Below are 14442 nucleotides of genomic sequence, written 5' to 3' on the forward strand. Positions count from 1 at the left end.
ATTCGTATGAAATACGCCACACACTCACACACACGAGCACACAGTACCTCACGGTCAAACAGTGCTAGACACGCTGCCACAGGCCTCCAGGGCTCCCACTAACATTTGACAGGATTAAGTCAACCATTACTTCTTTCACATTATCATACAGTCATTCAGGAACTAGTGTTCTGACAATCATGGAGGATTAAAATATGATCCAACATAGACCAAACCCACCAAATACTCATGTATTCATTCATTTCATGTGGGTTTCTAAGGTGACATGTCAGAAACTATGGCTTTAGGAGAATCGCAGCAAAAGAAACCCAAAGTAGGCTGAAAAGACACAACATCCATGGTAGGCAAAGCAAGGCAAGGCGACTTTATTTGTATAGCACTTTTCATACACAAGGCAGACTCAAAGTGCTTCACATCATAACATGTCATACAATGAAGTGAAAAAATAGAAGAATTGAAAGCAAATAAAGAAAATAGAGGCACAATTAAAATGCATTACAAAAAGACAAGGGGAATAAAAACATATTTGCAATAATTAAAAACAGTGCAGACATTAAAAGATTTAGCAGAAAGCTATGGTGAACATAAAAGTTTTCAGTCTAGTTTTAAAAGTGGTCAGAGTTGGGGCAAGTCTTCCATCTTCAGGAAGTTTATTCCAGCCATTTGTTGCATAGTGACTAAATGATGCTCTCCCGTGATTGTTGTTTACTCTGGGAATCACTAACAGATTGGTCTCAGAAGATCTTAGTGGTCTAGAAGTCTTATGTAGTGGGAGCATATCAGTGATATACTTCGGTCCTAGACCATGTAGTGATTTATATGTGAGCAGGAGGATTTTGAAATCAATCCTCTGACATACAGGGAGCCAATGTAAGGATTTAAGAATTGGTGTAATGTGCTCACATTTTTTGGTCTTTGTAAGAACTCTAGCAGCAGCGTTCTGAACAAGCTGTAGCTGCCTGACAGTTTTTTTCGGAAGACCTGCAAGGAGACCATTACAGTAGTCTAGCCTACTAGTAATAAAGGCATGTACAAGTTTTTCTAAGTCTTGAGCTGACATGAGCCCTCTAAGTCTTGCTACATTTTTTAGGTGATAGTAGGCTGATTTTGTTACTGATTTAACGTGACTGTCGAAATGTAAATCAGAATCCATAATAACCCCAAGATTTCTGGCTTTGTTTGAGGTTTTCAGGGACAGAGAGTGAAGGTGTTGAATTACTTTAAACCTTTCTTTTTTAGCACCAAAAACAATTATCTCAGTTTTGTCCTCATTTAGTTGTAGGAAGTTTTGGCACATCCAGTCTTTTACTTGCTCAATGCACTGGCACAGGAGATCTATGGGGCGATAGTCGTTTGGTGATAGTGCTACATAGATTTGGGTGTCATCGGCATAGCAATGGTGGTCAGTGTTATTATTTTTGCATGATTTGTCCTAGTGGGAGCATGTAGATGTTAAATAAAGACATACCCTGACATTAATCTGTTTTCCACACAAAAAACCTTTGGTCATGTAGATTTTGAGATTATCATCATTCTTATTCCTTTGGTGTCTAAAAGTGACACACAAGGCATCGTTTAGCGTCTGTAGGAGACACAATAGGCTTTCAATTAAGCCCATGGAAACACATCCACGTCATTATTAGATGTCAAAGCAACTGACCAAAGACAGCAAAATAAGTGAACCTTAAATTAATGAAGGTTTCATTTGAAGTGTATTTTTTGAAAAAAGGAACCTGACACGCCTTCCTGGAAACGTCCAAAACACTGTATATCTGACTGTATATCAGAAGCGGTGATGGTTGAGTACCCAAAAACTGTACTTCAGTTACAATATTGTTACTGTAGAATAATAAGAATTATAAGATCAAGAAGTAAAAAGTAGTCATCCACAGTTCCTTAAAGCTCTGGTCTACAATTTGAAAGATTTGTCAATTGAGCCAAAATTCATCCAATAGTAGCCATGCGGTCCGCATGGCTACTATTGGATGAATTTTCTGATCCCGACCCACTTCCGCATTTAAACTGACCGTCAATGTGGCATCATGACTTTTCGTGAATATACACATCACCGCCTGTGGCGTGTTATCTGTACGCAATTCGAGTTATCCGCGTGTATGTGTACGTTCTGAGGGAAACGACCCATCACATCCGTGTGTATATAAACGCCCTTTAGGGTTAGGGTTACGGTTCGGCGTTGATAAACACACGAAAAGGCAATTGTGCATAGTGATAACACGCCATAATGGCATACGAGTTGGCGTGTCATACATACGCCACTTCATGAGATCAGTCTGTGACCGTTGTCAATCCAAAATAAAGACAGATTCAGCAACTGCATAGCTTATTTCTCACATAAAATGTCTTCGGAAACACATTTTGGTGAACTATTTTCGTAAAATAAGAGGGAGGTTGGAGGCTCCGAGGGGAGAACGATTAAGGAGCACAGAGGGGAGGGGTGTGTGTGTGTGTGTGTAGGGGGGGGGGGGGGTGCTTTTTTTATACCTTTCAAATATTTAGTGAAAAATTCTAATCTTACCTATTGAATAACTGCTGAGTAACTTCTAATTTACTCTTTCACGAATCAAAGCATGAACATAAAATAGACTCTCTTTTCAAAACATTGGACCTTACAGCTGGAAGGACACAGACGGTCAGGAGGGCAAGCACTGGGACCTGGCTGAATGCAGAAGTGACCGCTGAGACTTTGGTCGGGTCATACGTTCTCCTTAGCCACGATTTACCCCAGGAAGTAGACGGAAGGGGCGTGGAACTCACACTTCTCAGCCTTGACCAAGAATGAGTTCTCAAGGAGGCGCTGCAAAACTAGGTGGATGTGCTCTTTCCAAATAAATCGATTTAACTTGTCTCTCAGCATGCATTAACCAGAGCCTGGAACACGGCAGGAGCTTTGATGAGGCCAAACTGCATGACTAGCTACTCACAATGTCCAGTGTTTGTGTTGAAGGCCGTTCACTCATCACCCTCCCGGATACGCACCAGATGATAGGTGCTGGGAGGTCAAGCTTGATATAGATGGTGGCCCCCTCGAGCAGCTCAAAGGCTGAGGAGATGAGTGGAAGAGTATAGCAGTTCTTGACAGTGATGTCATTTAGACCCCGATAGTCAATGCAGAGCCTCAGAGTCTTATCCTTGCTCCAGCAGGGGAGGAGGGGCGTATGATACCAGCAGCCAACGAGTCACCGATGTAGGTCTCCATAGTCTTTCTCTCAATAACTAACTCAAACTACAAAAAACGAATCATACTTTTTAGAACACCACCTGTCCATTTCACCTCATGCTGTATTTTGGCTTCAAGTCTTTTTTCGTTCTTTTAAAATTCTGAATCAGAACGAAGAGAAAACTACGGAAGCTGGAGAAGAAAGAAAACACTGAAAACTGTGAAGAACGTATCAAAAAAAGTCAGAAGGCAGTTTTTTTCAGTTTCTTTGGAAAGATAACAGATCAGACATTTACCACCACATTGCAACATGCAATGAGACTGCGTTTGGTTTACCTTCCTGGATTGCCAAATTCTGGGTAAACAATGACTACAGGAGTTCATCCATTGCTATAAAAAGAGACATGGATGTACTGGACCATCACAGAGATTTACATCACATTGCTGACTCAAGTTCTCTTTGACAGCCTCCTGCATACTTTGACTCAAAGAAAGGTAAGGACTAAATATGTATTCCTCATTTACTGACAGTAGGACCAGGACAGTTGTTAGACATCTGTTCAGTTGATATGTATTCTGGCTTAAAACCTGCATGATAAAAGGAGTAAAAATTAACAACTTTCTTCTTAAAAGTCACTAACTGTGGCCCCTGTCATATATTTGCTTCTTGTTTTTCAGGATGAAGTGCATCGCGCTCTTTCTTGTGTTGTCCATGGTCGTCCTCATGGCTGAAGTTGAAGGGGGTTTCAATTTCTATGGAGGTACAGTCACAGAATCTATATTCATAGAACATATTTTAAAAATAGTTACGACACACGAGTGTGTACAATGAATGTCTATAACCCTCCACTATACCATGTGTTCATACTGATTACTCTACAAACACATGTTACTGGCACACTGTTACTGTTTTCTGTGATTAAACATGAAGAGTTAACCTAATCTTGTTGTTCTCTTCTCTATTTAGATCACAACGGAAACAATGGGTAAGTACTTCTGTTTCTACCATTGTTATTGTGTTTTCAACAAAGAAACTACTATCATTACAATAAATATTAAACTCAATGCAACATTCATGTAATTGTGGAAGTAAATGAGATACAACTCATAGTACTAGTACAAACACTACTACTTCAACTTCTTCTCTTCTTATAACATTATGTTCTGCTGCTGAATCTTCTCTTCATCCACCAGGGGTAACTTCGAGGGCAATAACAACCAGGGGGGTTCTGTGTCTGGTAACAACCAGGGGGGGTTCTGGTCTGGTAGCAACCAGGGGGGGTTCTTGTGGGGTCTGCTTCCTACGAATTGTGGACGGCAGCGACGAGGTGTTGGAAATAAATAGGTGATTACTTAGTAGAACGAGGAATTGTGAAGTGGTTGGTGAGAATGGTGTCATGAATACATAATCAATAAAAATACATAGAAAATCGAATCATTTCTATTGTCTTTTTTGAAAATGTAATGAAAGGTTTTTTTAATGATCTGTTGTCAGGAAGTAATGGGAGTCGGAATTACTTTGGGATTAACATATCATCTAATCCCTCACAAATTACATGAGTCTGTTTGCTCTTCCTGTGATAATACTTAAACCTCGGGTAGGGCATTCATTTCAGAAGCATGTTTTGATCAAAATTCTCTTTAGGGAGAGACGAAGGAATTAGGTAGAGACGAAGGACTTAGAGAGAGACGAAGGTAGGGAGAGACGAAGGATTTAGGGAGAGACGAAGGACTTAGGGAGAGACGAAGGAATTAGGTAGAGACGAAGGACTTAGGGAGAGACGAAGGATTTGGGGAGAGACGAAGGACTTAGGGAGAGATGAAGGTAGGTAGAGACAAAGGACTTAGGTAGAGACGAAGGACTTAGGGAGAGACGAAGGACTTAGGGAGAGATGAAGGTAGGTAGAGACAAAGGACTTAGGTAGAGACGAAGGATTTAGGGAGAGACGAAGGATTTAGGGAGAGACAAAGGTAGGGAGAGACGAAGGACTTAGGGAGAGACGAAGGATTTAGGGAGAGACAGGATTTAGGGAGAGACAGGTAGGGAGAGACAAAGGACTTAGGGAGAGACTAAGGATTTAGGGAGAGACGAAGGATTTAGGGAGAGACAAAGGTAGGGAGAGACAAAGGACTTAGGGAGAGATGAAGGATTTAGGGAGAGACAAAGGTAGGTAGAGACGAAGGACTTAGGGAGAGACGAAGGATTTAGGGAGAGACGAAGGATTTAGGGAGAGACAAAGGTAGGTAGAGACGAAGGACTTACCCAGCCAACATTTTTATGTGGGGCCCATGTGGGTACAAAGTGGGCTGAATAATGGGCCCCATATGGGATTGTCAGATTGCACCCATATGGGATTGTCCGCGGGTTCCATGTTGGCCCCAAGCCAATTGCCCATGTGGGTTTAAGGCAGGATTACACCAGGTTTTAGGTGGGCCCCAGCTGGGCAAAACAGACAAGACCCATCTTGGTCCCAGCTTTAAGTCCTATGTGGGTCCTACATGGGGACAACATGGCTAAAATATGGGTTGCAAGTCGGATTGTTCGCGGGTTCCATGTTGGCCCCATGCTAACTAACCATGTGGGTTTAATGCAGGATTACACTAGGTGTTAGGTGGGCTCCAACTGGGCAAGATATGCAAGACCCATTTTGGTCCCAGCTTTTAGTCCTATGTGGGTCCTACATGGGGACAACATGAGCTGAAACATGGGTTGCAAGTGGGATTGTCTGCGGGTTCTATGTTGGTCGCATGCTTGCCCATGTGGGTTTAAGGCTGGGTTACACTAGGTGTTAAGTGGGCCCCAACTGGGCTAAATACACAAGACCCATCTTGGTCCCAGCTTTAAGATCCCTGGTCTATGCTACCCCACTGACCAGAATGAAAGGATTTGAATAATTTTCATATAAAATTATACATGCCTCCCTCATTCACAAACCTCTATACACACAAAAAATATTGCCTTACAATCCATCTGGAAAATTTGAGTAGCAACACACCAATTAATTAACAAAATATTACCATGGCTGAGAGTACTAGAGCACACGGTGAGACTACTATCTTTTCAAATTCAACTTTTAGTTCAGATGCTATATACTGCAAGTGTAAACACCTTGCTTATAACCATGAAAACTAAATAAAATAAAAAATCACCAACCAGTTTGAGTCAGGCTCTATCTAATTTAAAAAATGGCCACATTCTCTGATTTCAACTTTTTATTTATGAATATTTTCTGGTTTTCAGTCACATATAACATTTTATGGACCAAATATTTTGCTGATTAATAGACAAAATGATCAACAGATTTATTGGTAATGAAAATAATTGTTCCAGAAAATCACAGTTTGTCAACATTTGCAAGAAAACAATGTAATATTACAAGTTAGTCTTGAAGATAGGTTCTTTACTTTAGTAGTTTTACATGTAACTAAGTAATAGTAATATTTAAACGGTGTAACTGTACTTGTACCTGAACACAAATTTTCTGCACTCACTCATATTCCACCACTGCTCAGTACTGTTTAATTTGGCACTGGCTGTCTGGATGCCCTTCGTCCTCCTCTGTCTCTTGCCCCAGTGAACCATTTCGACAGTGCCCTCTCTGCTTCCTGCTGGTTCACCTGTGCCGTCAATGAATTCTTTTTAAGAGCCTCTGTAAAATTTGGTTGACAGTATGAGCTAACATTAAAAACATATTCTCTTTAACCCTCCGATCCCCGGCCCCTTCTTAACCACCGAAAGCGCATAATCTGCACTCAGGGGTATTAATGTCCCAAAACATTTTAATACTTTTTTTTTTTTTTTTTTTTGTATTTCATCAACTTGAGCCATAAACAAAAATACCAAATACTCAATAATTGTCCTATTTTTTAACCCTTTAAATGCCATGTTTGTAATGTAAACAAACATGGCATTTTCATTGAAAAATGATTTTTTCAGTATACTACATCAAAATTGGATTATTTTTTTATTTTATTTTTGCAGGCTGGCATATGTCAATTATTAACAGCAACATTGGTTAATATTAATATATATAATATATAATATTATTTTTTGTGCTAGGTCAAATATTCTAATATTCGTTCCTCTCATTTTTCCAACTGACGGAAATCCGTCTGGGCGACGGAGAACTTTAATCCCTGCAGATGGAATGTTTACTTACCATACACAACGTTGAAAAGACGCAAGTCCTTAAACTGTTTTTTCCCGCGACGGCCAAACATGTTATAGTCCAATGCCAGCTCGTTTGACAGAATGTATTTCATCATTCGCCTCGTTGCATCATCTACACTTGTGCCCCCTATATCTGCCACCATGGCAACCTAGGGATGAGAGCCAAAAGGAGAAAAAAAGGCTTACATTAACTGCCAAGACAATAAGCTTCAAAGATTTAAAAATTCAGCCGGAAAGTCAACTAAACATTTGAAGTTGTAGCCTTTATGTAATTTACTGTAATGTAATACATATTTTTGTTTTGTAGGCTAATGCAAATCAATTTGGAAAAAAAGTTTTTAAAAAAACAAACAAAAAAAACTTACAACAGCAGACATTAGACTGCGGTCCCCCAGTTTCTCCTCAAGAGCCTCAATATCTGCTTGAGTTTGCAGCGGGAAGACCACTCCATCAGGAACCTCCATCACTGATGCATCTTGCTTCTTCAGCAGGACACTTAGCATCTTACAATGAACTTTCTGGGTCTCCTTAATTTCTTCTACAATTGTAAGAAGTTTAGAGAACATGGCTTCACAACTGGGGCTTGCAACCCTCTGGGCAGTGGGGCTGGTGACCTGCTGGACAGTGGAACTGGCGACTCGCTGGGCAGTGGGGCTGGCGACCTGCTGGACAGTGGAACTGGCGACTCGATGGGCAGTGGGGCTGGCGACCTGCTGGACAGTGGAACTGGCGACTCGATGGGCAGTGGGGCTGGTGACCTGCTGGACAGTGGAACTGGCGACTCGATGGGCAGTGGGGCTGGTGACCTGCTGGACAGTGGAACTGGCGACTCGCTGGGCAGTGGGGCTGGCGACCTGCTGGACAGTGGAACTGGTGACTCGCTGGGCAGTGGGGCTGGCGACCTGCTGGACAGTGGGGATGGTGATCCGGCTGGTCATTTTCTTTGCTGCTGGCCCAAGGAGTTTTTCTGGGGGAGTGGGTGGAAGTTCCTCCTCTGAATCAGAATGCTCACTTGATTCTAGTTGCTTGCTCTGACTCTGGAAGAGTTTTGCCCTTGCCCTAGAGAGGTTAATATGAAGATATATAAGGTAAACCATGGCCGTTTCTCAATATGCGTTCTTCTCTGTACTTCTGTTCTTGTGGACTTGAGAAACGTCATCAGCGTCGGACCGAGTACTGTTCCAATTCAAAGTTCGCATCTGGCCAAGTACGGTCAAATACCCCGGATGTGTTCTTGCCCCGCCCATTTCACCGAGTATGCATCGGAGGAGACTTGTGTGGACTTTGGGCAGTTACGTATCCCAGAATGCATTTCAATAAAGCAATGGCGGAGGAGAAGACGCACAATTGTAGTTAGAAGTTTTGAAATTCTACTGTTTTGGGGTGAATAAATGTTTTTATGTATTTTTGCGGGAATGTCATTTTTACAACTTCAAATCGGTGCTGTGGGTGATTTATTACTGTAGCACGTAGTTTTTATTCCGACGTTTTCGCCGCTAACGGCTATCACGGCTAGCTACCTCGCTAGCTTTCTAGCCGCTAGCAAGTTGGCCCGGGAACTTAGCATTACTGCTACCCCGCTGATGACTGCCTTGTCCCGGCGTGACCCTCTGAAATCTGACGCTGGTCTTGTATGATTGTAGTGTGGTAAAGCAATGCTGTTTTCTGTACGTCTAAAAGGCAGACTTTGGTCTCTGAACGAAACACTTTAGGCTGTGATATCGGACTAATCGGTCCGTTTTAAGGGAGGGTTTTTATATTTTTATACAACTATAACGTTATACTAAAGCGTTTTGTCGTGTTTACGTAATCCGCCCGTATTCCCGGTTGTTCCCGTATCAGTTATCAGTTACTTAAACCCACGTGTAGAAAATGAAGGTATTTATATTCATATATAAAAATTTATATTCATATTTGTATAAAAAGAAAACATCATATTATATCCTCATATAATATATAATAAAATATACAAATGAAACAGAGTTGTTTTTTTTGTTTTTGCGGACGATGTGGTCTTGTTGGCTCCTCCGAGCCAGGACCTCCAGCATGTCCTGGGGCGGTTTGCAGCCGAGTGTGAAGCAGCCGGGATGAGGATTAGCACCTCCAAATCTGAGGCCATGGTTCTCGACCGGAAAAAGGTGGCTTGCTCCCTCCAGGTCGGGGGGGAGTTCCTGCCTCAAGTGGAGGAGTTTAAGTATCTTGGGGTCTTGTTCACGAGTGAGGGAAGGATGGAACGCGAGATTGACAGGCGGATCGGTGCAGCGGCTGCAGTAATGCGGTCGCTGTATCGGTCCGTCGTGGTAAAGAGAGAGCTAAGCCGAAAGGCGAAGCTCTCGGTTTACCGGTCAATCTACGTTCCTACCCTCACCTATGGTCATGAACTTTGGGTCATGACCGAAAGAATAAGATCCCGGATACAAGCGGCCGAAATGAGCTTCCTCCGCAGGGTGGCGGGGCGCTCCCTTAGAGATAGGGTGAGGAGCTCCGTCACACGGGGGGAGCTCGGAGTAGAGCCGCTGCTCCTCCACATCGAGAGGAGCCAGTTGAGGTGGCTCGGGCATCTGCATCGGATGCCCCCTGGACGCCTCCCTCGGGAGGTGTTCCAGGCATGCCCCACCGGGAGGAGACCCCGAGGAAGACCCAGGACACGCTGGAGTGACTATGTCACCCGGCTGGCCTGGGAACGCCTTGGGGTCCTCCCGGAGGAGCTGGGGGAAGTGTCCGGGGAGAGGGAAGTCTGGGCGTCCCTGCTCAGGCAGCTGCCCCCGCGACCCGGTCCCGGATAAGCGGAAGAAAATGGATGGATGGATGGATGTTTTTTATAGTGTTTATTTTATTTTAACCAGTGAAAATAACCGGAAGTTGAACGCCGTCAACCGGCAAAAACGATGACGTCATCAAGTACGTTCCTGTTCCAAATGCAGAAAAAACACGTCCTCCCGTTCTCCCGTCCTCCCGTACCCCGGGAGTTCGTTCTTCCAACTGAACTCCGCAAGTCTAGACTCCCGGAGTTCACGAGTTCGAACTTGGCGTACTGGGTATTGAGAAACGGCCCATACCTACTGCCTCTATATTATGGAAATGACCTTTAACCTGTATTCCCCCACAAACACCTACTTTCTCTTTATCAAGCCATCTTCGGTGTCTGTCAGGTCTGATGTATACTCAGCTTGATGTAGCTTTACCCTGGCCTCTGCATAAGTGGCTGTAAAATACAATGACACAAAATAAAAGGAGTGAAGCAGATATTAAAATAGAACTAGATTTCCATATGAATTTAAAATAGGTGTCGCGGATCACAAAATTCACAATTTGGATCACATCACAGTTTTGAGTCATGATTCAGTTCATTTTTTCAGATCAGCAAATGAGGAAAAAAGAATAGATTAGAGTTGACTGTCTGTAGTTATTACTATGGTAAATATAATATATATATAATATAACTCTAGCTCTGTGAAGAAGTAAAGAAATCACCGAAATTAGAATAAACATCACAATCTAATGATGTATTTCTGTGACGACAGCCTGCACAGTTTCCCAGTTACACCGCTGTAAATGTGCAAAGTCATGGTCAGGAATTCACTTGACAGAAGTGTGACGGCTTTTAAATAAGTCAATCTTCCTCTTCCTCTGCTGTCACACAGACATGAGCTGCAGAGAGAAACAGTGCGCATCTGTCGTCCTTCCACTGCAGCTCTGCATCAAGATTCAGGGATCTTGTAACTTAAACTCTAAACCGGGGGTCGCGTTAATAGAATATTATCCGTCATTGACCGTTTTTTTAAAACAGTGATGGAAAAATCTGAAGGCCATCTATCACTTTGACGGATTGTAATTACCACTCCTGCCCAGTTGGTGGCGAGTGCGCACATTAATTAGCTATTGTCTAGTCTTGATGCATGACCTCGTTGGCTTCACACGGCAAAATGGTCATGGTACCTGAGTGTCCAAACTTTCTTCAAAACGCCCAATAACGGAGAAAGTGTTGATAAAACAGATGAAAAAAGAGGGACTGATGTAGTTCAAGTCCATGTGGACCGGGACGAAGGTGTGACACTGAGTTCAGGCAACAGCAGGTAAACCGAGTTCAATTCAGCTGATTTCTTGCGAATGGTTTGTTCATATTTTAATAGCAATTGTTTAATTTTGTAAAATTATATTGTTCATATATTACTGGTTACGCACAGTGGCCAGTCAGTGGTTTTAGTGGAGAAAAAGTCATTCATCTGCTTTGGTGTTGACATAAGTGAAGGCGCGGTGTGGATGTCTGTTCATGTCCTTATAAATGCACAATTTATAGCTTGTTTGGATTGAATATTAATTCAAATTGAAACAATGAAAATGAAATGCTATTGAATAGATCTTTATCATTAAAAAACAAAAATTAAAATGATGGGTAAAAATAGATTATGACGGGATTTTTATGACCCTGTCAGTCAAATTGACAGACAACGAAAAAATCTAGTGCAACCTCTGCTGTAAACTGTATTTCACACTTTGAGGGTTTCATTTAGTCCGCAGATCACATGTGGGCGTACCCTGGTCTGTACGAACCACGAAGCAACAGCGATTCGCTACACCCCTACTTTGCAGCCCTGAAACCAGTATTAATTGGAAAAAACATGCACATACAGTATACATAATATGAAGCAGATGTCTAATCTGCAGAGGGATAGTGTGGTTGCAGGTATCCAACCAAACAAGAGCACACCTACAACTATCACATGTGAGGACTGAAATCAATTGAATTGAATGAATCGAGTTCGGTGTGATCCTGCTTGTTTGGAATGACGATCTGCGGCTACACCAGCCCTTGACCAATTAGCTCAGAGAACCTTGTAGAGAAAAATCAACACAAAAAAGAATAAGTTGGGGATCACAGGGGCTTTAAAGTAAGTAAAGGAAATAGAGCAGTAGTTAATGAGGAAAATCAAAGTTACCTGCATTTCCCATCACACGCACATTACACAGAATCCAGTTTTGAGCTGGTGATGTGCCCTCTTTCACGGCCTTGGTCACATTGAGCAATGTGGCTGGTGGCCACCAGCATAATTTTCCGTCAGTGCCCTCGAACCACTCTGATGGAATGATGTCCACCTTCTTGCAGCCATCAGGGTCAATTTCATCCACAAACTCCACTACACTGAATGAGGGCATCCTGCAAAGTTCATCATGTTATGTGCTGTGTAGCTGAGGCAAAGCCACAAACATTTTCCGAAGAGGCAATAACAGCAGTGGTTTTGTGAAGTCTGCTACTGGAGCACTGGCAAGCTGACCAGACAGTTTTGATAGTAAACAAACTCCAAGACATGTCGAATCAACGGGGTAGTTGAAAAAACATGCCCCTGTCTCAAAAAGTTCATACACTACATGTGTTTCTGCAGTGGAATGCACAATGTTCCTCACAATTGCAACTCTGCCCCCCAGTTCAAAACAATTGGAACCACTGGAGTTTGAGATTATTGTGTCTTTGAGTTTATACATCTTATATTGAACACCCTGATGCATGGAAAAATCTGTTGGCAGTGGTCCAGATGCATGGGGCTGTTTCAGTTCAACACCTTCAGGCATGTCTTTCAACATGTGAGGAAATAATTGCCTTTCATAGACACGTCTGACAATTTGTTGCACAGGACCCTGTGGTCTTCTCACCATTTTTTTCAACTGTCCCAAATAATTCTCAAAAGGAAAACATGAAACTGAATCCAGAGGGCCATATTTTTCAGCATCATCTGCTAAATGTATAAGACTGTGTGTATTGTTAACCAGACATTTCTTCCCATATATCTTAATCTTAACAATTTTCTGGCAAAACCACAGAACTCTCTACACAGAGGACATTTACATTTACATTACATTTAGGTCATTTAGCAGACGCTTTTGTCCAAAGCGACTTACAATAAGTACATTTGTCAGAGGAGACAGAAGTATTCTCATAGCACATGACAAAACCAGGAAGTTTCTGTAATGTTGATTGGGCAATCTTTGAAAAAGCACAACTGGCCCTGTATATAATAAGAACTGCCTGAATTCTGTAGCCTTCCACTGGCTGTACTCGGACAAAGATCTTGGCTTTCTGGAGAAGCTCCGGGGTAAGCTTTGTCTACACAGTTTCAAGTGATCAGAGACAGCGGAAAGGACAGAAGATGGAACCCGACATTGCAATGGCCCCTTAAACCACAGAGCAATCAATTTATGCACAATGCCCAAGCAAACTAAATGCATGTAGTCCAGAGGAAAAGCAGAAACCATACCAATGCCTAGCCCCTGGAGAGGTGATTTAGAGTGATGGTGGTCTTCATCAGACATTTGTTCAAACTGAGTGTCTGTCCTCAGGCTGGAATCCATGTCTGGAAACACAACTCTACTGTCAACATGAATGCCATACTGTGTGCAACGCTCACAAGAACTATAGCCACCATGACCTTTGATACATTTTAAAAAAGCTCTTGCTGGAGTGTCACAAATAAAAGCATCTGGAGGTGCGACATTGTACTGTTTCCCACTTAACATTACACCAGTTGTTGTGATGGCTTTTAAATCTTCAATAAAATCATGCATGTAGTCGTTCACAGATTCAGGTTTACAGGGACCTGCATATACACCTATGATAAACACTTTTGCTTTTGGTAGTTCAACTATTTGACCTAAAATAGGCCACAGCTGCATATTAGAGCTCCTTGAAAGAGGCAGCCCATCAACATTCACACGAATAGTCAATGTGTCTGTTGTCAGTTCATGCTCATTTGTCATTTTCAGTTCCGACAGTATTGCACTTGCAAGCCCAAAGTGATAGTAACTTCCCTGTCCCATCTCTTTGACCACACAATCTTTCACTGTACCGAGGAGAGTTCTGGGATCCTTGGGTACATCCAGAACTAGCTCCAAGAGTATTGCTAGTAACTCTGACAGTGCAGAATGAGACACCTGACGGTTAGCTGCCCATTCAGCTAGTTTCCTCTTCGCATCAGAGTGGGGTTCCTCTTCAGTAAAATCACAGGCAGGATCTTCATCACAGTCACTACACATGTACAAGTCATCATCACTGTCAAAGTCCAACTGCAGATTTACAGCCTCATCAGCATTGTTCTCC

The 14442-nt window shown here is 42.5% G+C and overlaps 2 protein-coding genes across 3 annotated transcripts in view; one reads left to right on the forward strand and one right to left on the reverse strand.

The window, feature by feature from the left end:
- The window catches only part of LOC311027166 (uncharacterized protein), a 10326-nt gene extending 5713 nt beyond the window's left edge, over positions 1–4613 (forward strand). The window contains exons 1-4 of one of the 2 annotated variants that reach the window (XR_014598568.1): positions 3613–3673; positions 3857–3939; positions 4146–4164; positions 4373–4613. Coding sequence is in view for 1 of the 2 variants with exons in the window: in XM_084031031.1 (XP_083887157.1) it covers positions 3857–3939; positions 4146–4164; positions 4373–4523 (253 nt within the window). In the remaining variant the exon portion in view is untranslated. Of the gene's footprint in view, positions 1–3612; positions 3674–3856; positions 3940–4145; positions 4165–4372 lie in introns of those variants that run through there. The other variant, XM_084031031.1, reaches the window with a different exon arrangement.
- A 1232-nt stretch (positions 4614–5845) lies between these two features.
- LOC311027355 (uncharacterized protein) lies at positions 5846–10697 on the reverse strand (the record flags this gene model as incomplete). Its single annotated transcript, XM_084031343.1, has 4 exons — positions 10467–10697; positions 7715–8408; positions 7339–7498; positions 5846–5856 (listed from the first exon to the last, which is right to left on the reverse strand). Exons 2-4 carry the CDS (start codon positions 8285–8287, stop codon positions 5846–5848), a joined length of 744 nt encoding a protein of 247 aa, XP_083887469.1. The 5' UTR covers positions 8288–8408; positions 10467–10697.
- Between the last annotated feature and the right edge of the window lie 3745 nt (positions 10698–14442).

The sequence above is a fragment of the Eutrigla gurnardus genome, assembly GCF_963514095.1.
Source record: "Eutrigla gurnardus genome assembly, chromosome: 16".
Lineage (NCBI taxonomy): Eukaryota > Metazoa > Chordata > Actinopteri > Perciformes > Triglidae > Eutrigla > Eutrigla gurnardus.